The sequence below is a fragment of the Tetrao urogallus genome (genome assembly GCF_951394365.1).
Source record: "Tetrao urogallus genome assembly, chromosome: 2".
NCBI lineage: Eukaryota > Metazoa > Chordata > Aves > Galliformes > Phasianidae > Tetrao > Tetrao urogallus.
Window position 1 is genome coordinate 54781293 of NC_136814.1, and position 18602 is coordinate 54799894.

The 18602-nt window shown below is 35.3% G+C and overlaps 1 protein-coding gene across 1 annotated transcript in view; it reads left to right on the forward strand.

The window, feature by feature from the left end:
• Window positions 1-18602, forward strand: part of AHI1 (Abelson helper integration site 1) — a gene marked incomplete at its 3' end in the record, with an annotated part of 84499 nt that overhangs the window by 51737 nt on the left and 14160 nt on the right. Inside the window, exons 19-23 of the mRNA XM_079532790.1 lie at window positions 8055-8113; window positions 13135-13200; window positions 15448-15610; window positions 16852-16952; window positions 17999-18046. Of these exons, the coding sequence (XP_079388916.1) occupies window positions 8055-8113; window positions 13135-13200; window positions 15448-15610; window positions 16852-16952; window positions 17999-18046 (437 nt within the window). The remainder of the gene's footprint in view (window positions 1-8054; window positions 8114-13134; window positions 13201-15447; window positions 15611-16851; window positions 16953-17998; window positions 18047-18602) is intronic.

Below are 18602 nucleotides of genomic sequence, written 5' to 3' on the forward strand. Positions count from 1 at the left end.
ACTTTCATAATAATATATGGAGAAGAATTCCCTGTCCTTGAGCATTCAGATCTCAAAATATGCCATTTCTCTTATCGATGAATATGAAAACTTTGCTGCTGCTTTTGTGTGAATTTTGGGATACTGGAGATGTGATACGAGGCCCCAGTCAGTGGCAATTTTAACTGCTCATATTAGTTAAAAAAAAAAAAAAAAAAAAAAAAAAAAAAAGGAAATAAAAAAAGAGAGGAAGGGTGATGTAATTAACTGGCCATTGCTGAATTTCGGTTGTGAGAGGAACCACATAAAGTAAATTACTCTGTTTTCCTTTCTTGCTTAATTTTCATTCTTTGTCTTTTTCTCTGGTCAGGTATGTTTCCTAAAGACATGAAAAGACCTCCCGAGGTCAGCAGATACTCAAATTTTAGAGCTGCAGGTAACAGTTGAATTCTGTGTCAAATCCTGATTGTCACAGCATATTTTAGGAAAACAATGAATTCTCTTTAAAAGCTCTATTTCCTCTGATTTGAGGAGGGTAAAGTAATACAGCACAATGGATGCAAGAATACTACCAAACACCAGTGTGAGGGTTACTTCTTCACTGTTGTGCGCTCACAATCCTAGAGTACTGCAATTTCTCTGTTTCTTGAACATACTTTTCCAAAGGGTAACATGACAAGCTTTGTTTAATACAATACAAAACAAGTTTCCTTTTCAAATTTAATTTAGCTTTTTTGCCTTTAAATGGTTCTGATGAGCTTAGCAAAAAGACTAATCACTTTCTGAGGATATCTGTTAGAAAAATAACCCTTGTTAATCCAAACGATGTGTCACAGTCTGTGTTTTCCTTGCATCTTTTTTATCTGCTATCTAAAACTTGTAAATAATATTGCCAATCTGATTTCAGAATGCTGATTGTATCTACACAGGCTTATTAATGTTTGTTGTAGAGTCATTTTCCATTCTCTCTGTTATAGAAAGAAACAACAGGATACTGTAGCCCCTGTTTATTTTTCAATTCTATCTAATTCCATTATGATGTAACGTTAGATGTTGTTATAAATTAGCACGTTCTTGATTAGCATGAATTCAATATATATTCTTTACTTCAAAAGAATGCTTAGGACACGTGCTACTACTTGCGTTGTTTATATATGGTACTGTAGAAACTTAACATTTGCAAGAAAAATGTAAGATGATGATTTGATAAGATTACTCAGAAATAATTAGGTGGGTGTGTAGGCTCCTAAATGTATTTGATTTTAATCTCTAATTAAAAAGTTAGATTTTTTTTTTATTGTTTTTGTGATGCAATAGCTTTTACTTCATTATACCTTTTGTAAATAGGGGCCAAATTCTGCCTGTTCATTATGTCTAAGTACAGGATGAATATGTGTATATGGAAACAGTATTCTCCTCAAAGCCATTGTCAGTCTGTCTCCATAGTTCCTTTTCAAGGATTATTCCAAGATGCAGAATGCTTACGTGTTTGTGTCCTTGTACACTTTGGACCAGAAATGAAAATGGTGGCTAACCTTGTATGAGTTATCTCTGTGCATTCCTTTGGCTGATGGTAGGTATAATTATCTTTGTGGGATATGGCACTGCCAGAAGCATAGTGTTTTTCATGTTGGTGCTGTCTGATTCTGAGATCTCTTATATGAAGGTTGGAATTAACTGGTGTTGCAGTGAAGATATCTCTTTGTGGATCTACAGGTGTGAATTCAAGTCTTGCTCCATCCCAGTGATCTAGCAGTGACTTAATTCTGCTTGCAAGGGCATAGTTGGTCATTTGGGCTGGGGAATCAGACAACCAGATGTAGTAACCATAGCTATATCAGTCCTTGAATAGGAAAGTTACTGTCTTTAAGCATATTAGACTAGTTGTCTTGCAGAGTTGTGGAGAAACATGACTGACTCATGGTTTCAGAAGCCAAGTTTCTAATGCCTGGAGCTGGGGCATCTGCTGGAAAATCACTTGTGGTGTGAAAGAAACAGCAGCAGTGCGCATAGAACTGCATGGTACTGAATTCTGTAACTCTCTGGAGTTAGTTTTCTAGATAACAATTTCTAAGAGCAGCATTTAGTAAATCACTGGTAAAGAGGTGAATATTACATGTTTTTAAATAGAAAGCTTATCACAGAATCATAGAATTGCTCAGATTGAAAATCATCAAGTCCAACCTCAATCTAACCATACTACCCTAACTCTAACAACCCTCCGCTAAATCATGTCCCTTAGCACCTTATATCCTCCTGTTCAGATTTTTCTGTATAGTGTCATATTTTACATGACAGCCACAGCCTGATCTACTGACGTATGTTCCCAAGCTACTTTTAATTTGTTAGAGTTTCTGTGGTAGTAATGGGAATGGGGAAAAAAAACAAGTGGGTATTATTCTCTGCCACCTACCAGCACAGCTCTTTTGGCTTTTTTTGTTTGTTTGTTTGTTTTGTCACTGCCACCTAAGTCAGTCTCCTGCCGTAACTGGAGCAGCGACATTTGGCAGCAGTAAAGCTGAAATTTCTTACTTTTTTTTTTTTTTTTTTTAAGAGTATGAAGAAAGGTTCTCATATCTGAAAGATAAAATAAATGAGCTTTATAGCAAGTAAGGGAATAAGCAGAGGTATTTTATTTGTCCTGTTGATTTTGTGCATTGTTTTTAAGTGAGTAGATCTAGACAACAAATTGGAATCTGATTTAGAAAATAAGTGCTAAATTGAGGAGGAGATACAATTTACTCTGAAAGAAAAATAAGCAGGGAAAAGACAAGGAGGGGCTGTACCAGCATGGGCTTACCTGTTGTTGGGTAGAGTTCTGCAAGCTTGCAGAACACATTGTAAGAACCATGCAAGTGTTTGCAGAAGTCCTTTGCATTCAGTAGTTATGCTGTCCTAACACTTTTGTATGTACATTTAAACATGGCATGTGAGAACTGTCTGTTTTAAGTGATGTACATGATACAGACTGAAAAAAATTAACTCGTATCCTTTGGCCTCACAGTAATAGCAAGGAGAACTTTAGAAAGGCTGCTAAATTTTGTTCAGAATAAGACAAGTAGCAACTTTTGAAATTAATTTTCTCATTCTACAGTTTCAGAGGATTGTGTTCTGAAGTAGTTTTAAAAGTTATGATACAGATTACACTTAGAAACATTTTGCAACACACTTTGATCCTATCCATTTTCCTCTCAGTCAGAGCCATGAGATTTAGACTAACTGGTGTGAATTTGAAGTGTGTTCTCTCCTGCAGCGTTGGATATTAGTAAAATGTGTGTTTTGGTGGTAAAACAAAAGTGTACACCCATTCCTTTAATATTATGCGAACTGCATCTGAAAATGTTTGCACTGGGTTTTGTAAGTGTGATATTGTGTCCAAGTAAAGAGAAACAGTTTCTTATCCAATATCTAAGCAGTTGTTTTATTTAATGAATTCTGTTTGATCTGTTAAAGTATAATTGTTGTGAGAATAAAGCCTTTGAGGAAAAATAAATATATGTTTATGCCACTGCAAAATGATCATCTTTCTATTATATTATGCCTCACTTGAAAAATCCCCAAAAGGAGTTCCGCTGCTCTTTTTGTTAAAAACAAATAAACAAAAAAGCTGTCCTGTGAAACCTGAATTAGAGATTACAGTGCATACTAGAATACCTTGTTGATAGAAAATTCACAGTTTTGAATAGGTGACTCTACTGAAAACTGAATCCTTTTTACTGAAAATGGTTGTAAAGCCACAAAAGATGGATAGGAAAATGGGCTGAGCTGATACAAGCATATGTAAGTTATATGAATTGTTTATTTGAGTATATTTTAACTATGCTATGTTGCAAGAGGCCACAATATAAATTACAAGATGTATGTCTGCAATAAGAAATACTGTTTCCTAGAAGCATAGTTTATTTTCATGTTATTTGTATGTCTTTATGTCTTTCAGAGTTTGTTTTCTTTTCCTTTTAAAAGAAATTATTAATTAGTTGTAAACTTCAGAGTAATTTGTTTTTTCTCCATGTGCTTTAGAGGATTCATCACAGGAATGAGTATGAATATTATCTTTAGTTATTTGTTCAGTGATATTCTTCAGTGGTTTTCTGAGGACACTCCATGCTTCACCTTCAGTTGATTTCCCTAACTGTAGTTTCTGTGAGATAGGAGTTACAGGAGTTTTATCATGCTAAATACCTTTATTAATTAACAGAAAGAGTTTATCAAGTGAATTTCATGAAGGGAGAAAAGGAATTCCTTCAGAAAGTGAATAAAAGGCATGAAGTCTATGATGAGTGCTCTCTCAGTCTCTATTAAAGCAGATTATTTTTCGTATGAATATTTAATATTAGGTGGTTGTAGATGCTTCAATAGGGTAATAGTGTGATCATATGACTACTGAGAATTTTTCCCCCTCTTCTGGCTCTCTAGTTATTTTAAAATGCATAATGATGATGCTGTTTAATAGGAAGTGTTCTCAATTAATTCCTAGTGCTTCTGTGTGGCATTGTTGCTGTTATCATTGCTGTGACGTAGAGGTTACTTCCTCATATAAATTTTTATATAAACCTAATCACAGAATCACAGAATTGTAGGGGTTGGAAGGGACCTCCAGAGATCATCGAGTCCAACCCCCTGCCAAAGCAGGTTCCCTACAGCAGGTCACACAGGTAGGCATCCAGGCAGGTCTTGAACATCTCCAGAGAAGGAGACTCCACCACCTCCCTGGGCAGCCTGTTCCAGTGCTCCATCACCTCACTGTAAAGAAGTTCTTGCGCACATTTGTGCGGAACTTCCTATGCTGCAGATCTGTGTTGCGCTGAACTCTTCTACTTCCTGTGTATTTCAGCCCAACTGTTTGGAATTTTATCAGTTCATGCTGTGCTTATCTAGAGCAGGGGTTCATGTTTTTTTTCTTTCAGTGAAAGCACGTAATGAAGCTGGGGATCTCGTAGCACAGACTTACCTTTTGGATATGAGAACAACTACCTGGTTTATGTCTTTTCTCTTTAGTCTCAGCTACACTGGCAGAAATTATACTGCCAGAAAGTGACAAAAGATGCACTTTCAATTCATTGCTTAAATAGCACAGGAAGCTAATATAGTTTCAGACTCCTCATGGAAGGAGGCTCTGTTTCTCAAAAGATATCAATTCTATCAGCATTTACATAACATCAGTGCATACTTGGATTTACAAAACAATAAAAGCAGTTAAACTGTAACAGTCTGGAAATTCTGGTCGTATGATAAAAAGCAACGGAGCCAATCATATTAAGGCATTTAACATCCTGTTTAGACATCAGTGATTGGTTCCCCTAGAAAAATATTCTTCTCATATAAAATTCCATATCAGAGAGACCACTGGAGAATCAGTGCAGGGTGTAATAATAATAATAGTAATAATAATAATAATAATAATAAACAGTAATTCAAATGTTAATGCTTTCATGGGGAAGATTAACTTCTTGAGATGTACAGGGTTTTGGAGGTGAGGACAGCAGTTTAGAGGGATGTTTGAGTTCAAATTAATCCTCTGAATCAATAGAAGTGCTTCTCCGTTAGAGATTCTGAAGCATCTGTAAGATAAGGCAGCCCAGAATAACCTGGGAGGATGGTTTTTCCAGGCGTGACCTTTATCTGACTTGCTCTAGGTGGGAGCCTCAGCAGGTTATGGTGTTCCATAAAAATCATTTTTTGGATGAAATGCAAATGTTTTTTCTGCAATTCTGGCCTCAGTTTCACTACCTCACTGCAGTAGGTCAAAGTTTGCACATCTAGGATCAGAGAGATCTGAAGCAACCTCTGCTGAGGCTGTTAGTCACACCTGCTCAGTGTCGTTTACACACTTCATCAAGTGTGGAACTGTGTTAAGCCAATAGCTGTGAAAAATTGCTTCAAAAATCTACTGCATCTTTTGAGAAGGAAGGGATGGATATTCCTTTGCTTGCTGAATGGACCTTGGTTCATAGGTAAGGGAGGTTTCTACTATTGTTTTTAAATGTCATTGTCATCACTGTGAGTGCTAATAAAGGAATGCTTGATAACTGAATACAGCTGAAGGATGATACTGAAGAATAGTCTGGAGTAACGAAATGAAGTAATAGGAATTTCCTGCTTGTCTTGGAAGAAGGCTCTGCTCACTGGAAATGCTAAGTCAGAGTTGGTGCTATCTGCTAGAACTCAGCACAGCACTCTTGACGTCTTTAAGTTTCAAATCTGTCTCTTCCAGTGCTTGCAGCAGAGCAGGTTTGTGCTGCCTTTATTCAGGTTTTATGGTTGAACTAATATTCTCCAATTAAGTCTTCACCTGATAAGTAGCTGCATATAGAGACCCACAGGAGTACTCACATACTGCTGGAGAACTCCAACAATGCATCTTTGAAGAAAGTAGTCGGTGCTACTGATTGTATGTTTAAAAATATATATATCAAATAAACAATTGATTTGATCATATGGTTTTTTTTCAACTCTTACCTTAGCATAGATAAAACAATTGTATGGATGAAAAAAAAAAAAGATTTTTTTTTTTTTATCTTGCAGACATCTTATTAGTCTTGAGTTCTGATTGCTTTGGATCCAATAGTTGATATGACATCTGTAAGCAGTGCTTTATCTACCAACTTGCAGTGTTGTCTCTGTAGCAGCATGTCTTGTAACTGTTGGACTTTGTGAATAGCAACTTTGTAGACTGCAGCATTAGTGGAAGCACTGACCTTTGGCATTAATGCTGAAAAAATGTTTTGAGAAATAACTTATTTAAAGAAAAGAAAGCTTGAGGTCTGTCATTGAATGTGTGTTGAATTCGGAAAACGTTTTCTATTCTCACCTCTATTCCTTTTCCAGAAATAGAAATACTAAAATTAAAAAAAAATCAAGGCAAGTCTTTCAGAATAAACTTTCAGAATTTATACACAATTTTTTGAAATGATTTTTAATTGAAAAGTTAATTATTGTACTCAGGATTTCCCATAAGTAAAAAATTACTGACATGCAGAAGATCTGCAGGAGCATGGTTTAACTCTGATTGTTTGAACTTGCAGCTTTTATTATATTTAGAAATATCTTAATATCTTAATGATTAAACATTTATGAACAAATCTCCTGTGAAAGTCTAAACCACTGGGCTTCAGAAAGTATACAGTAAGAGAAGTTATGCAAGCTTCCCCATGGACCTCTGCAAGTGCATGGGAATCTGAATCTGAAGAAATCCTCTTTATTCAGATACTGGGCTTCTCAAGAATAGGATTTGGAGTGGTAAATGAAAATGAATTTTCATAATTTATTCCCGTTTGAAAACAAATCTTGTTCCAAATCTTGTGTCTCATTGAGAAAATGCAGTGAGCTTAACTCTGTGTTGTCTGGCCTCTCTATTCTTAAGAAAAGAGAAACCTTTCTCCAGCAAAGCAGTAGCATTTTTCATTGTCATGTTCAACAATTTTCAGATTTTTGTGTCTTTTTAAGATGTTTTCTTAAGTATACAGCTGAAGAGACCAATAACAAAAGAGAAAAATCCGTAAATGATGAAAGGATTTCTCTTGGCTTAGTAGTTAACATAATAGTTCGAAAAGAAAAGAATTTACAAGTGCTTGTTCAAATGCACTGTACAGAGAGTGAATAAAATAAACAGCAAGATGTGTTGTGATAGGGACTCAGATGATCAAAGAGAACTACTGAATAGGCATACTTATTCTTTTAGATAAAATAAGGAAGTAATTCCTTTGAAAATTTTTGTGATCTGCTGGAAAACTTCGTGTGCGTTCCTTGGAAATTCAGTGAAGAGAGAAGCAATACAGGCTAGATAATAGCATCAGCTCTGAGCACGAGGTGGCATGTGGACATTACTCGAGCTATTTCTCCAAATCATTTGAATGGAAATATTGGATTAGTTAACCTTGTGTCGGGTCTGTTAGTTAAATACACCCTCCAACTGTTTCTGACTGAAGGATGCATAGTTGTGATTGAAAGATGCTGCTGCTTTTCATTAGAATTTTGTCAAATGTATCCTGCTAACATAATGACATTAAAATAAAATGATTTATTCGGTGGAAGAGGATAACAAGCAAAAAATTCACAGCCTTTTCTTTTCGCAGGGTGTTTCAGCCCAGTAGGAAACCCTCTTAGCGGAACACTATTGGGCAGAATACAGATGGTAAGGAATTCTATCTTTGCATTTTTTTAAAATTGATGTCTAACTATAAAATGTCATTATTCACAAGTTCTCATGTAGAGAGGTGGCTTTTTTTTTTTATCCTACCCTTATTCACAAAAAAAAGTATCTTCAAGCAAATTGTCTGTGTGGGCAAATAAGGTTTTTTTGCAGGTAGCTGATTGAAAGATCAGATATGTGTAAATAAAACCTTTTTTTTTAATCACTTATTTATTGTTGTTTAGAAATAAATTGGTAATTAGAAAGAGAAAAATGGAGCAAGAACTTGAAATTAAATCCTGTGTTTTTACTAATATTTTTGCTAATTTTTACTAATATGTTTGCTAATATTTCACCTATTGTAACAAATGACATCACAACTGTTCTCCATTAATTTAATGGCTCCTCTCTAAGTCTCATTGAAAACTTATAGTAATTTTTTCCTTTCTTATATTTCTCATTTCCTAATCACTGTAATAAAAAACAACAGAATCTATAATGCCATTACTTCCAACTCATTAACCTGGATTGAAGATTGAGCATAGAGGGGCTAGTGATGGAAGGGTAAGTTTGTTCTGGGCTGAAATTACACAAGTCTCTAGATGACTTGGGCCTGTTGTACTCAGATATTAATGCTCCATCCCCTCATGTATAGAATGCCATGATTTAATATTCTGTGTTAATAAAGTTATGGAAGGCTTGTAAGACACATGGGATTCACCAAGTAATTTTGAAACTGCAGTTTTACATCACTATTTCTTTGTTGACTAAATGGTTGTTGTTTACACGTTTCCAACTTTTTAACCCTCATAATTTTTACGAATAAGTATGCATTCATTTTTCAGTTAGTATGTTAGTTTTCTGTGTCACAGAAAGCTTTATAAACAAACAGAAGATCAACTAAATAATAAATAGCAGCTTTTTTTTTTTTTTTTTTTTTTTCCCTGAGGGTTAGATTAAGGGTTTTAATGTTTTTGTTACATTTTCTGGTGTATAAATAATAATGCAGAAATATGTATGTGTTGCAAGTACAATTAAACGAAGTTGTTTTAATCAAGCAAGTAAAATATTAACAAACGATAGAACAGCTTTTGAATAACTTCAGGAGCTCGAGTATTCTCTGTACATCTGAATTGATTCTTTTTTTTTTTATTATTTTCTCTCTCTCTCTTTTTCTTTTTTCTTTTTTTTGTTTCCCTAGCCCTGTGGGTTTTACTGCAGCAGCTGTGTTTGCATTTCTGTTTTCTGTTTGTACATTGCAGGTTTCAATAAAGTGCAGCCTGGCACAGGTTGTTTTTTTTCTTTTTTTTTTTTTTTCCTCTAGGCAGATTATAGATTCCCATGCTCATTAAATATTGAAGAGGTGTAATCAAATAAGGAATGTAGTCATCTGAAGCCTAAGGAAGTAACTTTACAGTAGTTTTCTGACAGCAGACAGATTCATTAAAAGACCAGAGAAGAGTACGTTATTCTTAGCAGTTAATGCTTTTAGAATCATTTTAATTTAGGTATTAATTCCGTCCTTGTCATTCTGTTTCCTGTAGACTGAATTTGTGCGGTTAAGTGTCCTTAGCTGAGTGTGTGTTGACAATTAATTGGACCAGAGAACATGAACAAAAATGTGACAGTGCTAACAGTATTCAATTATTTTATGTTAAGTCTCAGCTTATTTAGTATTTCATTTAAAACTTCAGTTACTGGAGTAAAGAGTTTGCATGACATTCTTAAGGAAGGAAAGGATTAAGTTAATTTCTAACCCTCGACTCTATAAGGAAAAATGAAAACAATGCAGTAACTGTGAACGTTCTGATTGACTCTGTAAATTTAAAAAATGCATTAGATGTTATCAGATTTTTAAGCCAGTCTCAGGGCTTTGGCTGTTAAGCTCTGAGGTACAGATCTGTTGACCAGACAAGGGAAGCTTTGACATTGATTCCCAGTGTCCTTGCTGGAGTGTCTGCACAAGGAGCACTCCAGCTTCTCTTGCATCCTTGCAGAGAACAGGTGCAGGGAGGTGGAGAGAAGCAGGGGCACTGGCAGCATCCAAGAAAGAGATGATGTCCTCCTTCATGTCACTGGGTCAGTCCTTCCAACAGGAACAGGGCAGAAGATGACTTGGGCCCTGGATTTACAGTCATCGTATTCACCATGTTTGTGTAGTGTATGCCTAAGTCTGATCTTAGACAAGTTTATTTTTCAAATTGAGTTAGTAGGAGTTAATGACTAAATGTCATATACCTTGATTTTTATATTTATTCTGACTGTAAAGAATTTGTTTGCATATAAGGGAGAAGCATATGAAACCACCAGTAAACTTTAAAATTTTCCATGATTTTTTTCTTTAAATTTTTATATTTTTTGTATTTGAAATATAGAAATAAAATGCTGGTTTTTTTTTTTTTTTTTTTTTTTTTTTTAACAGAAAAGGCAGTGATAACACATCACTTGTTCTTACTCAAAGCTGCTTCTCGTAAGGCTATGAACACTATCTGCTATCTGATGCCCAAATCTTGCTGGCCACCTTACATCTCTGAATAAAAGCAAAACCTCCATTACCACAATCACTGAAACTACTCAGTTATGGAGAAGCCATAAACATTTTAATTAGTGCTGTTACCAGTGACACTTGATATGGCAATTCTCTTATCAGCTTACTCTTACCTGAAATGCTCTCTTATTATTAGTTCTTAAAATGTTTCCTGTTTTTCTTAGAAATATCTAAGTTATCCACGCGGGCCTATTGTGGATATCCAATATCATGTTCCATAGTCTGAAGCTAGATCCATTTGTCTTTGTCTGAGGATGTTTCTTATGCTGAAAGCTCCTTGCAGTTTTGTTTGAGTCAAATCAATGTGACATGGCAGGCTTTTTTTCCTCACAGATGGTCTACTCACTTTCAGAGCAGCTCCTAAGAACTTATCTTTAGACCTCACATCTGTTTGGATGGAAGAAAAGGATTAATTAGCTTCCATCTTGCATTAAAAAAGAAGACACTAATACTAAGAACACTGCATTCACACTCTTCAGTATATATGTGTTGCTTTACTGCAATCCTAAAAATGTAGCTTAATCTTGTGATGCGGCGCTAAAAAAATAACATTCTTAAACTGAACAGGCAGTTGTTTGCACCAGGTTTTTGTTGCAGAGTACCTGGTAGTTAGCAGTATTTGATGAACAACATGGCACTGCAGAGCCACCTTTGGTACTGTGCAGGGTTGGCAGGCCTGTGGTAAGCAGCTACGACACAATTTCCCGGCTGGTGCAGCAGCCAGCTGCCATCAGGGCTGCCAGTGCGGTTAGGGGCAGCTGGGCCCTGCTCCCTGGGCCTCTCAAGAAGAAACTCTCTGGATTGTTGTTGCCTTAGAAGTTTAACGCGGCATCTGAGAGCATTCAGCGTAGTCTCAGGATGACTCATGGATTTCAGATTGTTATTTCCAAACTACTCGCTCTCTTCAAGGTCTTCTTACGCTGAGTGTTTGAGAGCGCATAAATACTTTATTAAAAAGAGAGAGACAGATTGAGACACAACAATGGGGCAATGTGAGTACCTGAACTAGATACCTAAATAATACTGCTAATAATTCTGATGAATCATTTTTGAGCAACAGGAGGCACTCCCATCCCACAGGCTAAGCACATTGCCTACACAATTCTCTTAACCTTGACAGTGAAAAGTGAGAAATAGCTGGATCCTGTAAGGCTCTGCTAGCTACCAGTAGACCATTGATCATGCCTCATACTCTGAACTGTGCTTCCATTGTTCTTTGCTCAAAATTTGCTTATCAAATCAGGCGGTTACTTTTTTTTTTTTTTTTTTTTAATTCTCTTTTGTGTGTACACGTAATTAATCAGAACTGTGGGTGGTAGGCTGAGTTGTTTTGGTAAACTTTAAGAACTGAGTGCAACTGTTCATTTCTGTATTGCATTCATCAGTATGCATTGCTTGTGTATATAACTACGGTGATGATGCCTGGAGATGAGATCGAACCTTGGTTTTCAAGAGCATGAAGAATGTATTTCCCCTATGTGATAAGCTTAGCAAAGTTAAGAAAACAATGTGTAAGGGCAAGAATCTCTGTCACAAGAATGTCATTTACTCTGCTGAAGGTTGTAATAATGATGTTGCTTGGATCAACCAAATTAAGAAATAGAAAATAAAAGAAGCTGGGTAGAAATTCTCAAATTTCAATGTTGTTTGCAATGTGGCACAAGCTGTTACGGGTGGAAATGTTTACTTCATGTTATTCTTTGATTCTTCTCTTCTAAAATATTTTTATTACTATGTAATATTTCTGTTCCACACAGTACTTAGTATCCTTTGATGCATGCAAAATCTAGGGGAAACTGGTTTCCCCTTTGTGAAAACAGGCCATTGGAAAAAATTAGGCAAAAAAATTCCATTTCTTCCATTGTTCTTTTTTTTTCTTTTTCTGCTAATTTTTCACTGTATTTCTATTTTATATTTTGTTGTAAATTAAGGGCTGTTGTTTTTTTTAATAGAAATCAAGTTTTGTAAGTATTGGCACATCCTAATGATTGCCCTATATATGCAGTGGTATTCCTGTGGCTTTACTGGAAGTCTGAAGAGTTAAGTGGCAAAGATGGAGCTATTAGAACTGAATGTTTAAATATTGGTTATTAAAACCAGCCTGAAATTCTTCCTTACGCGAAAGTGAAATCTTCTGAATATCAGTTCAGAGGTAAAGTTCACTGCAACGATTTCTTAAACATCTACTGTAATATTTGCAGTGCAGACAAGCTTAGACTGTATAATCATCAATCCTCTGTCCTCCCACATGTTGTCTTTAGTGCAGCGTACACATTTGAAAAGCTTTTTAAGTTCTATAAGTATCTGCATAGCCAGCATTACTCTGGATTGCTCAACATCACTTCTGCTTTTTCTTTTTTTAAAAAAACATTTTTATTGCAGATTTTTTTTTTAAGAATAGGCAAGACATATGGAAGTGTAAAATTGTAGTATATCAATAACCTTTAACACTGTGTTACAATATTTAATCTTCTAGAGTGATGACCGTCTAACTGCACTGGGGGAAAGAGGAGGAAGCAGTTGTCTGCTCAACCAAGAAACAGTAAGTATTATGTAATTTTTTGCAGTACCTGTCACACTGCATCCGTGTCTTTGAAAGCGTTGTGTTTTTTGGCATGAATTAAGGATTTTTTTTGCCACTCTAGATTTTCTTGTTAATGTGTTCATAACCATCTTACTGGTGGTTTTACATCATTTCTCAAAAATGATTCTTTAAAATGTTGATGGGTATAGATTTTTTTTTTTTTTTTTTTTTGCTTGAATTTGTACTCAGACAACATTTAACACATATCTGAATGTCACATCAGGAGAAATTCCATTGCTTTGGGCATAATTATGAGTCTTTTACATTCTTCTTTGGTCCTGAGATACATTTCCTGTATTTCTCTCATGCTTATTTTCTGGTTATTTATCTCTAGGGAATATTATGGCAATTTCCACATTTCATTTAAACTGTCAGACTTGCTAAACCAGTTGTATTACAGGACACATTGGTATTTTAATTTTTTGTTTCTGAGAGACAAAAATAAGTGGGACTTGCTTGGTTAGTTTGAACTGTTTGTTGGCAGTGTTTCCATGTTAATTAATTTTTGTAATTTTTTTCCAAACGACAAAACATTGCAATGCTATTTTACAAAAGGCACTGCAAAAATAAATAATCATTACTCTGCCTTTCATTCTGCCAAATGCTAGTGTAAAATTCCTTTTACCTTAAGTGACCTCGTGATTTTCATAGTACTATTACTAAGGAAACCTTAACCATTGAGCTGAAGTGGGCATTGTTAGAGCACCCCTTACTGGGCATGATCATGTAAGCTTCCAGTTCTGCATGGTTTCTGTATGGAGCTCTGTAGTGTATTTTAATATGGTTCTATTCTATCATTCATATTTCTTTAGTCAACATTACTTGTAATTGCTGCAGTGTCTTTCTTAATGCTAGGAGGAGAGTTATGACAGAAGATGGTCCTTGTTTAACTACTTAAATATAAGTTCATGCTTACTGAATGCATATTTAGATAAATCTCTTGTGTACTTACTTGTGGTGATATTACTTCTTTGTCACCAACCAGCTCACAAATTACCACATACAATTTTCAGTGGTAAAAGCATTTTCATATTTTCCCATTCATAAGTGATTCATCAGTGAAGTGCAAGTATGAAAATACAAATGACATTGGCTATATTTTTACACACATAACTCATAGGTGATCATACTAAAAATGGAAATAACAAATATAAAAACACAGCAGTTCAGCACTCTTCAGATTTAAATGCATGCATAGGTAATAAAAAAAAAATTGTGCAAATCTCTATTTGCATAGTAACTTTACTGTCTTTAATACCCTATACCCTTCTGTCACTCCCTAACAATCCCTGTTCCTTATCTTTTTATTTATGATTTCATAAATGTGAGGATTCTATATAGGGGAATAGTGCCCTTTGTATAAAGAAGTCGTATTTATGATCTTCACTTACAATGAAAGAAGTGAGCAATTCCCCTCTTCTTTCAGTTCACCTCTTTTCAGTCATTTCTGGCTCTGAATTTGTCAGAACAGATTTTTGTTCATAGAGCATGGGAAATAAATAAGAAATTATATTTTATATTTTCACATTCAGAGTAGAAAGCAAGCTTCTGGCAATGTATTCTATGTAATGTGCATGGTGCTGATCACCGTTAGCACTTTCATCCTGAAAAGTATCGATGTCCTGTTTTTCACTGACAAATGGCTTTGTTATGTGAGGTGGAATTTACACCAATGTTTTTGCAGATATTTATAAAATACTTTATGCAAATGCGTATTTCCAAAGAAACAAGAAAAATGTGAGGTGATCAAAGCAAAACTTTGCAATAACATTTTTCCACTGAACTTTTCCTTCTGGTGAAACTGTAGCACTGCTGAAGTATTTATTTGAACACATATGCTTCATACGCACTCAGAGTGGGATCTGAAGGTGGTGTAACAATTCTGAGAAAGCGAATGTATGAAGTGTTTTTTTTTCTTTTGCTTCACAAGTAAATTGCTTATAAAACTAACAGCTGCTGTTTTGAAGCTAATCTTAGTGAATTGAATGTTCTTAACCATTTCTAAAATCCCACAGTCCTTTATCTTGCCTCTCCTGCTGCTTTCCCACCACCCCTGATCCCATTAGCAAAACTCGAGACAGCCTCAGCTTTTACCAAAGTACAGCTTTGGTTTCAGCTGCTTTTCTGCAAGAGGAAGTGAATGTTGTGCTTTTTTCTCTGTGGCATGGTTGTGATAAAGCTGTGGTGCTCTTATCTCTCTTTTAGGTAGTGGCTCTTTATGACTACACAGCGCATCGATCAGATGAGCTAACCATCCATCGCAGTGACATTATCCAAGTGTTATACAAAGATAATGATAACTGGTGGTTTGGCAGCCTAGCGAATGGACAGCAAGGCTATTTTCCAGCTAATTATGTGGCTGGTGAAAGTAAGTTTACTGCTGTCTTCCTGGTATACTGATGTGGGTTTAACTGATGGTACAAGATTTTACCATGCTGTACTGCTTATTATTTTGAAAATAAGAATTTATGTAGCACACAGGTGGCATAACGATGATTTACTATGATGCAGAAATCATATAAAATTAGCTAACCGTGTAGCAAGTTGACATACCTGACTTTAGAATATATTGATGCCTGATTAAACATTCCTGCTTATATTGTATGGCTTGATTATCAGTAAACTGGATTGATTCCTCGTCCCTTCTTACATATAACCACCTGATTCATGCCCTACCTTGGCAACGTTTTAGTACATATTTTAGCTTTTCACTGGCATCTTAGGCTTTTTAGGCAATATCTGTTAGATCTAACCGATTGCATCTTGTAAAAACTCTTGTTTCCTCCACCCCCCAGCTCTTATGGAGAACGCTATTTCCAAATAGATGAATTCCATTATGAAGTTTTAAAAGAACAATCATGGTTAAATCTTGCATCTGAGCACTGAACTTGCTACAAGGCTCTTGTAATTAAAGTGGTTAGGATTAAACTAATGCAACTAAAACTGTATGTAAGTGAACAAGATATATATAAGAGTCATATATACATATATCTTATATGTATAAGAGTCATCTTAATGAGTCAACTGATATAAAGGTGTTCAGTGTCCTGTCAGTTGATAGTATTCAATTTATGAATATTGCGTGTGATTACATGCTACAGGAAATACATTTGCTTTCCTAAACTATCAAGCTATCAGTTATACTGGTATTTAGAAATCTTTTAACCCAACGTTTCTCAAGATCTTCTCCTCTATTTTCTAGTTCCTTCCTCTGTCTTCCAAGTGAACTCTATTATCTATGCCTCTTCCTTTAAAAACTTGAACATACTACTGTGCTAACTAGACGATGCTACTTAAAATTAGCTGAACCGCCATCCTTCTCCTTTGTCCTCCTCCCCTCACACATCCTGTGTATTTTCTCCTTCCTCTCTTTCTTGCAAAATAAGCCAGAGACCTTGAATCTAAATCGAAACATACTAATATAAACAAAATGAATGGGCAAACTTTGACCCGTTATCTTACAAAGTTTAGCTTCAAAGTTTTTTGACCAGTTTTAGTTCACATACAATTATTGGCTAGACAGTAATGTCACAGTTGCTCATATAATGTTGATACTTCTCCTATTGTTTCATAGTGCTCACAATAGTGAATTATGATTTCTGTTTTCAGAAGAGTATGCAGAACAGCCTTCAGAACTAGTATCAGACTGTGCTCCTCTTCTACCCAAAGGACCTGAAGAAATAGAGGAAAGTTCCTCGACACCCCATAAGGTATTAATTTGAGAAGAAAGGATTTTTTCTGCAGTAGTGATGGAGTATGTCCTTTGTATGCCAGATAGACTGTATTAATTTTCCTTCCTTTTTACAAAAATTGTGACATGTAGACTACATTGTAGGACAGCAGATTTTTGATTTTTTTTTCACAGCAGATATCTAACATTCATTTCTTGTGTGGATCTGTTTTGTCATGTGGCAATTAAATGATCTATCTTACTCTTGCATCATTATAATGAGCACCTAAACTACCTCTGTCTCCAAGGCTGACAGAAGCATTTAATAGCTACCCAGCAGAAGTAACTGTTGAAGGAACAACATGGATTTGTCAAAACCTGACAGATTTTCTGTCATTTGCTTGTCCTTCCTGTAATATACACTGCATTGTTTAATTCTTCAAACTTTTTGCTATGAGATTTCCATATCTGTCAGGTTGCTTAGAGAAGGAAAAGAAAAAATGCTGTGATGTTTTCTCTCTAGAGTTTTTTTTTAATCTATTTAGTACTTTCCTAATTAAGATGGGTAATGTCATCATAAAGCCTCATTACCAGACCATGCAATACCCTTCATACAAACCTACTTAATTGTCAGTGGATGTTTCTGTTTAAAAACTGCTGATGGTCCTCTGATGTGAATGACTGCTCCCATCCTGTACGTTACTCAGGAGGATACACTGCAGCAACACTATAGTTTGAACGAACAAAGGAAATAAATATCAAGAAACCTTAAACAGAACAGTGTAAGGCTTTTTTTATGACTCCACCGCTTTTTCTCAATTCCAAGTGTAATTGTTTTCTGCAATAATATGTAAGATACTACTTAGTACTTCCAGAGGTTGTCTCTTTGGTTAATTATTTTTATCCCTAAAGAACGTTCTTAGTAATTAAATAGGAATATTTACCAGTAATTAAGGCTTTTGTCATGACCAGCTCTAACATCACTCTCATAGTAAACAGCTTTTGAGTTGCAGTTGCATATAGCATTTTGTTTACATACTATGTACTTTTTTGCATGCAGAAATATTCCAATTTTTGTTATTTTAGTTAAAAGTCAGAATGCAGTCAGAACAGCAGCCAGAAGTTAGAGAAGATGTATGTAAAGGGGAAAAAATTAAGCAGGATGTTGGTTGGTTTTTTTTGTTTGTTTGTTTTTTTTAATGTTTAGAGTTACTGCTATGTGCAAAGCTTGTCAAAGGATTCTCATGTCTCAAGACTGTGATCAGAAACTTTGTTTAGTTTATTTTTCCCTTCTGCAAAGTAGGGATTGTGTTTGTCTTACACCAAAGGATAGTTTGTAAGCAAAGAAGTGATAGAAATGAATAACTGTTAGAATGTAAGAATTATATTTTATTGCAATATGTTTGTAGCTCTCCTAAGTATTCTTTCTGCAGCTACTCATTTAGTCAAATGCTACCAATATCTCTGATTTTAAAAGGACTTCTGTTCAGATGCCTCAAAGGTGGCTTGACTTCCCCATGTACTTCTAGAAAATTGAGTATAATATTTCATCTTATTTACAGGACTTAACGTATGCAGAGTGTCTTGGTTACTTTTTTTCTTTTATCAGATGATTTATCTTTGCTACATGATGTATGTTGTAATGTTGAAGGTTAAAACACTCAGAGCCACTTCTATTAACCTATTCTGT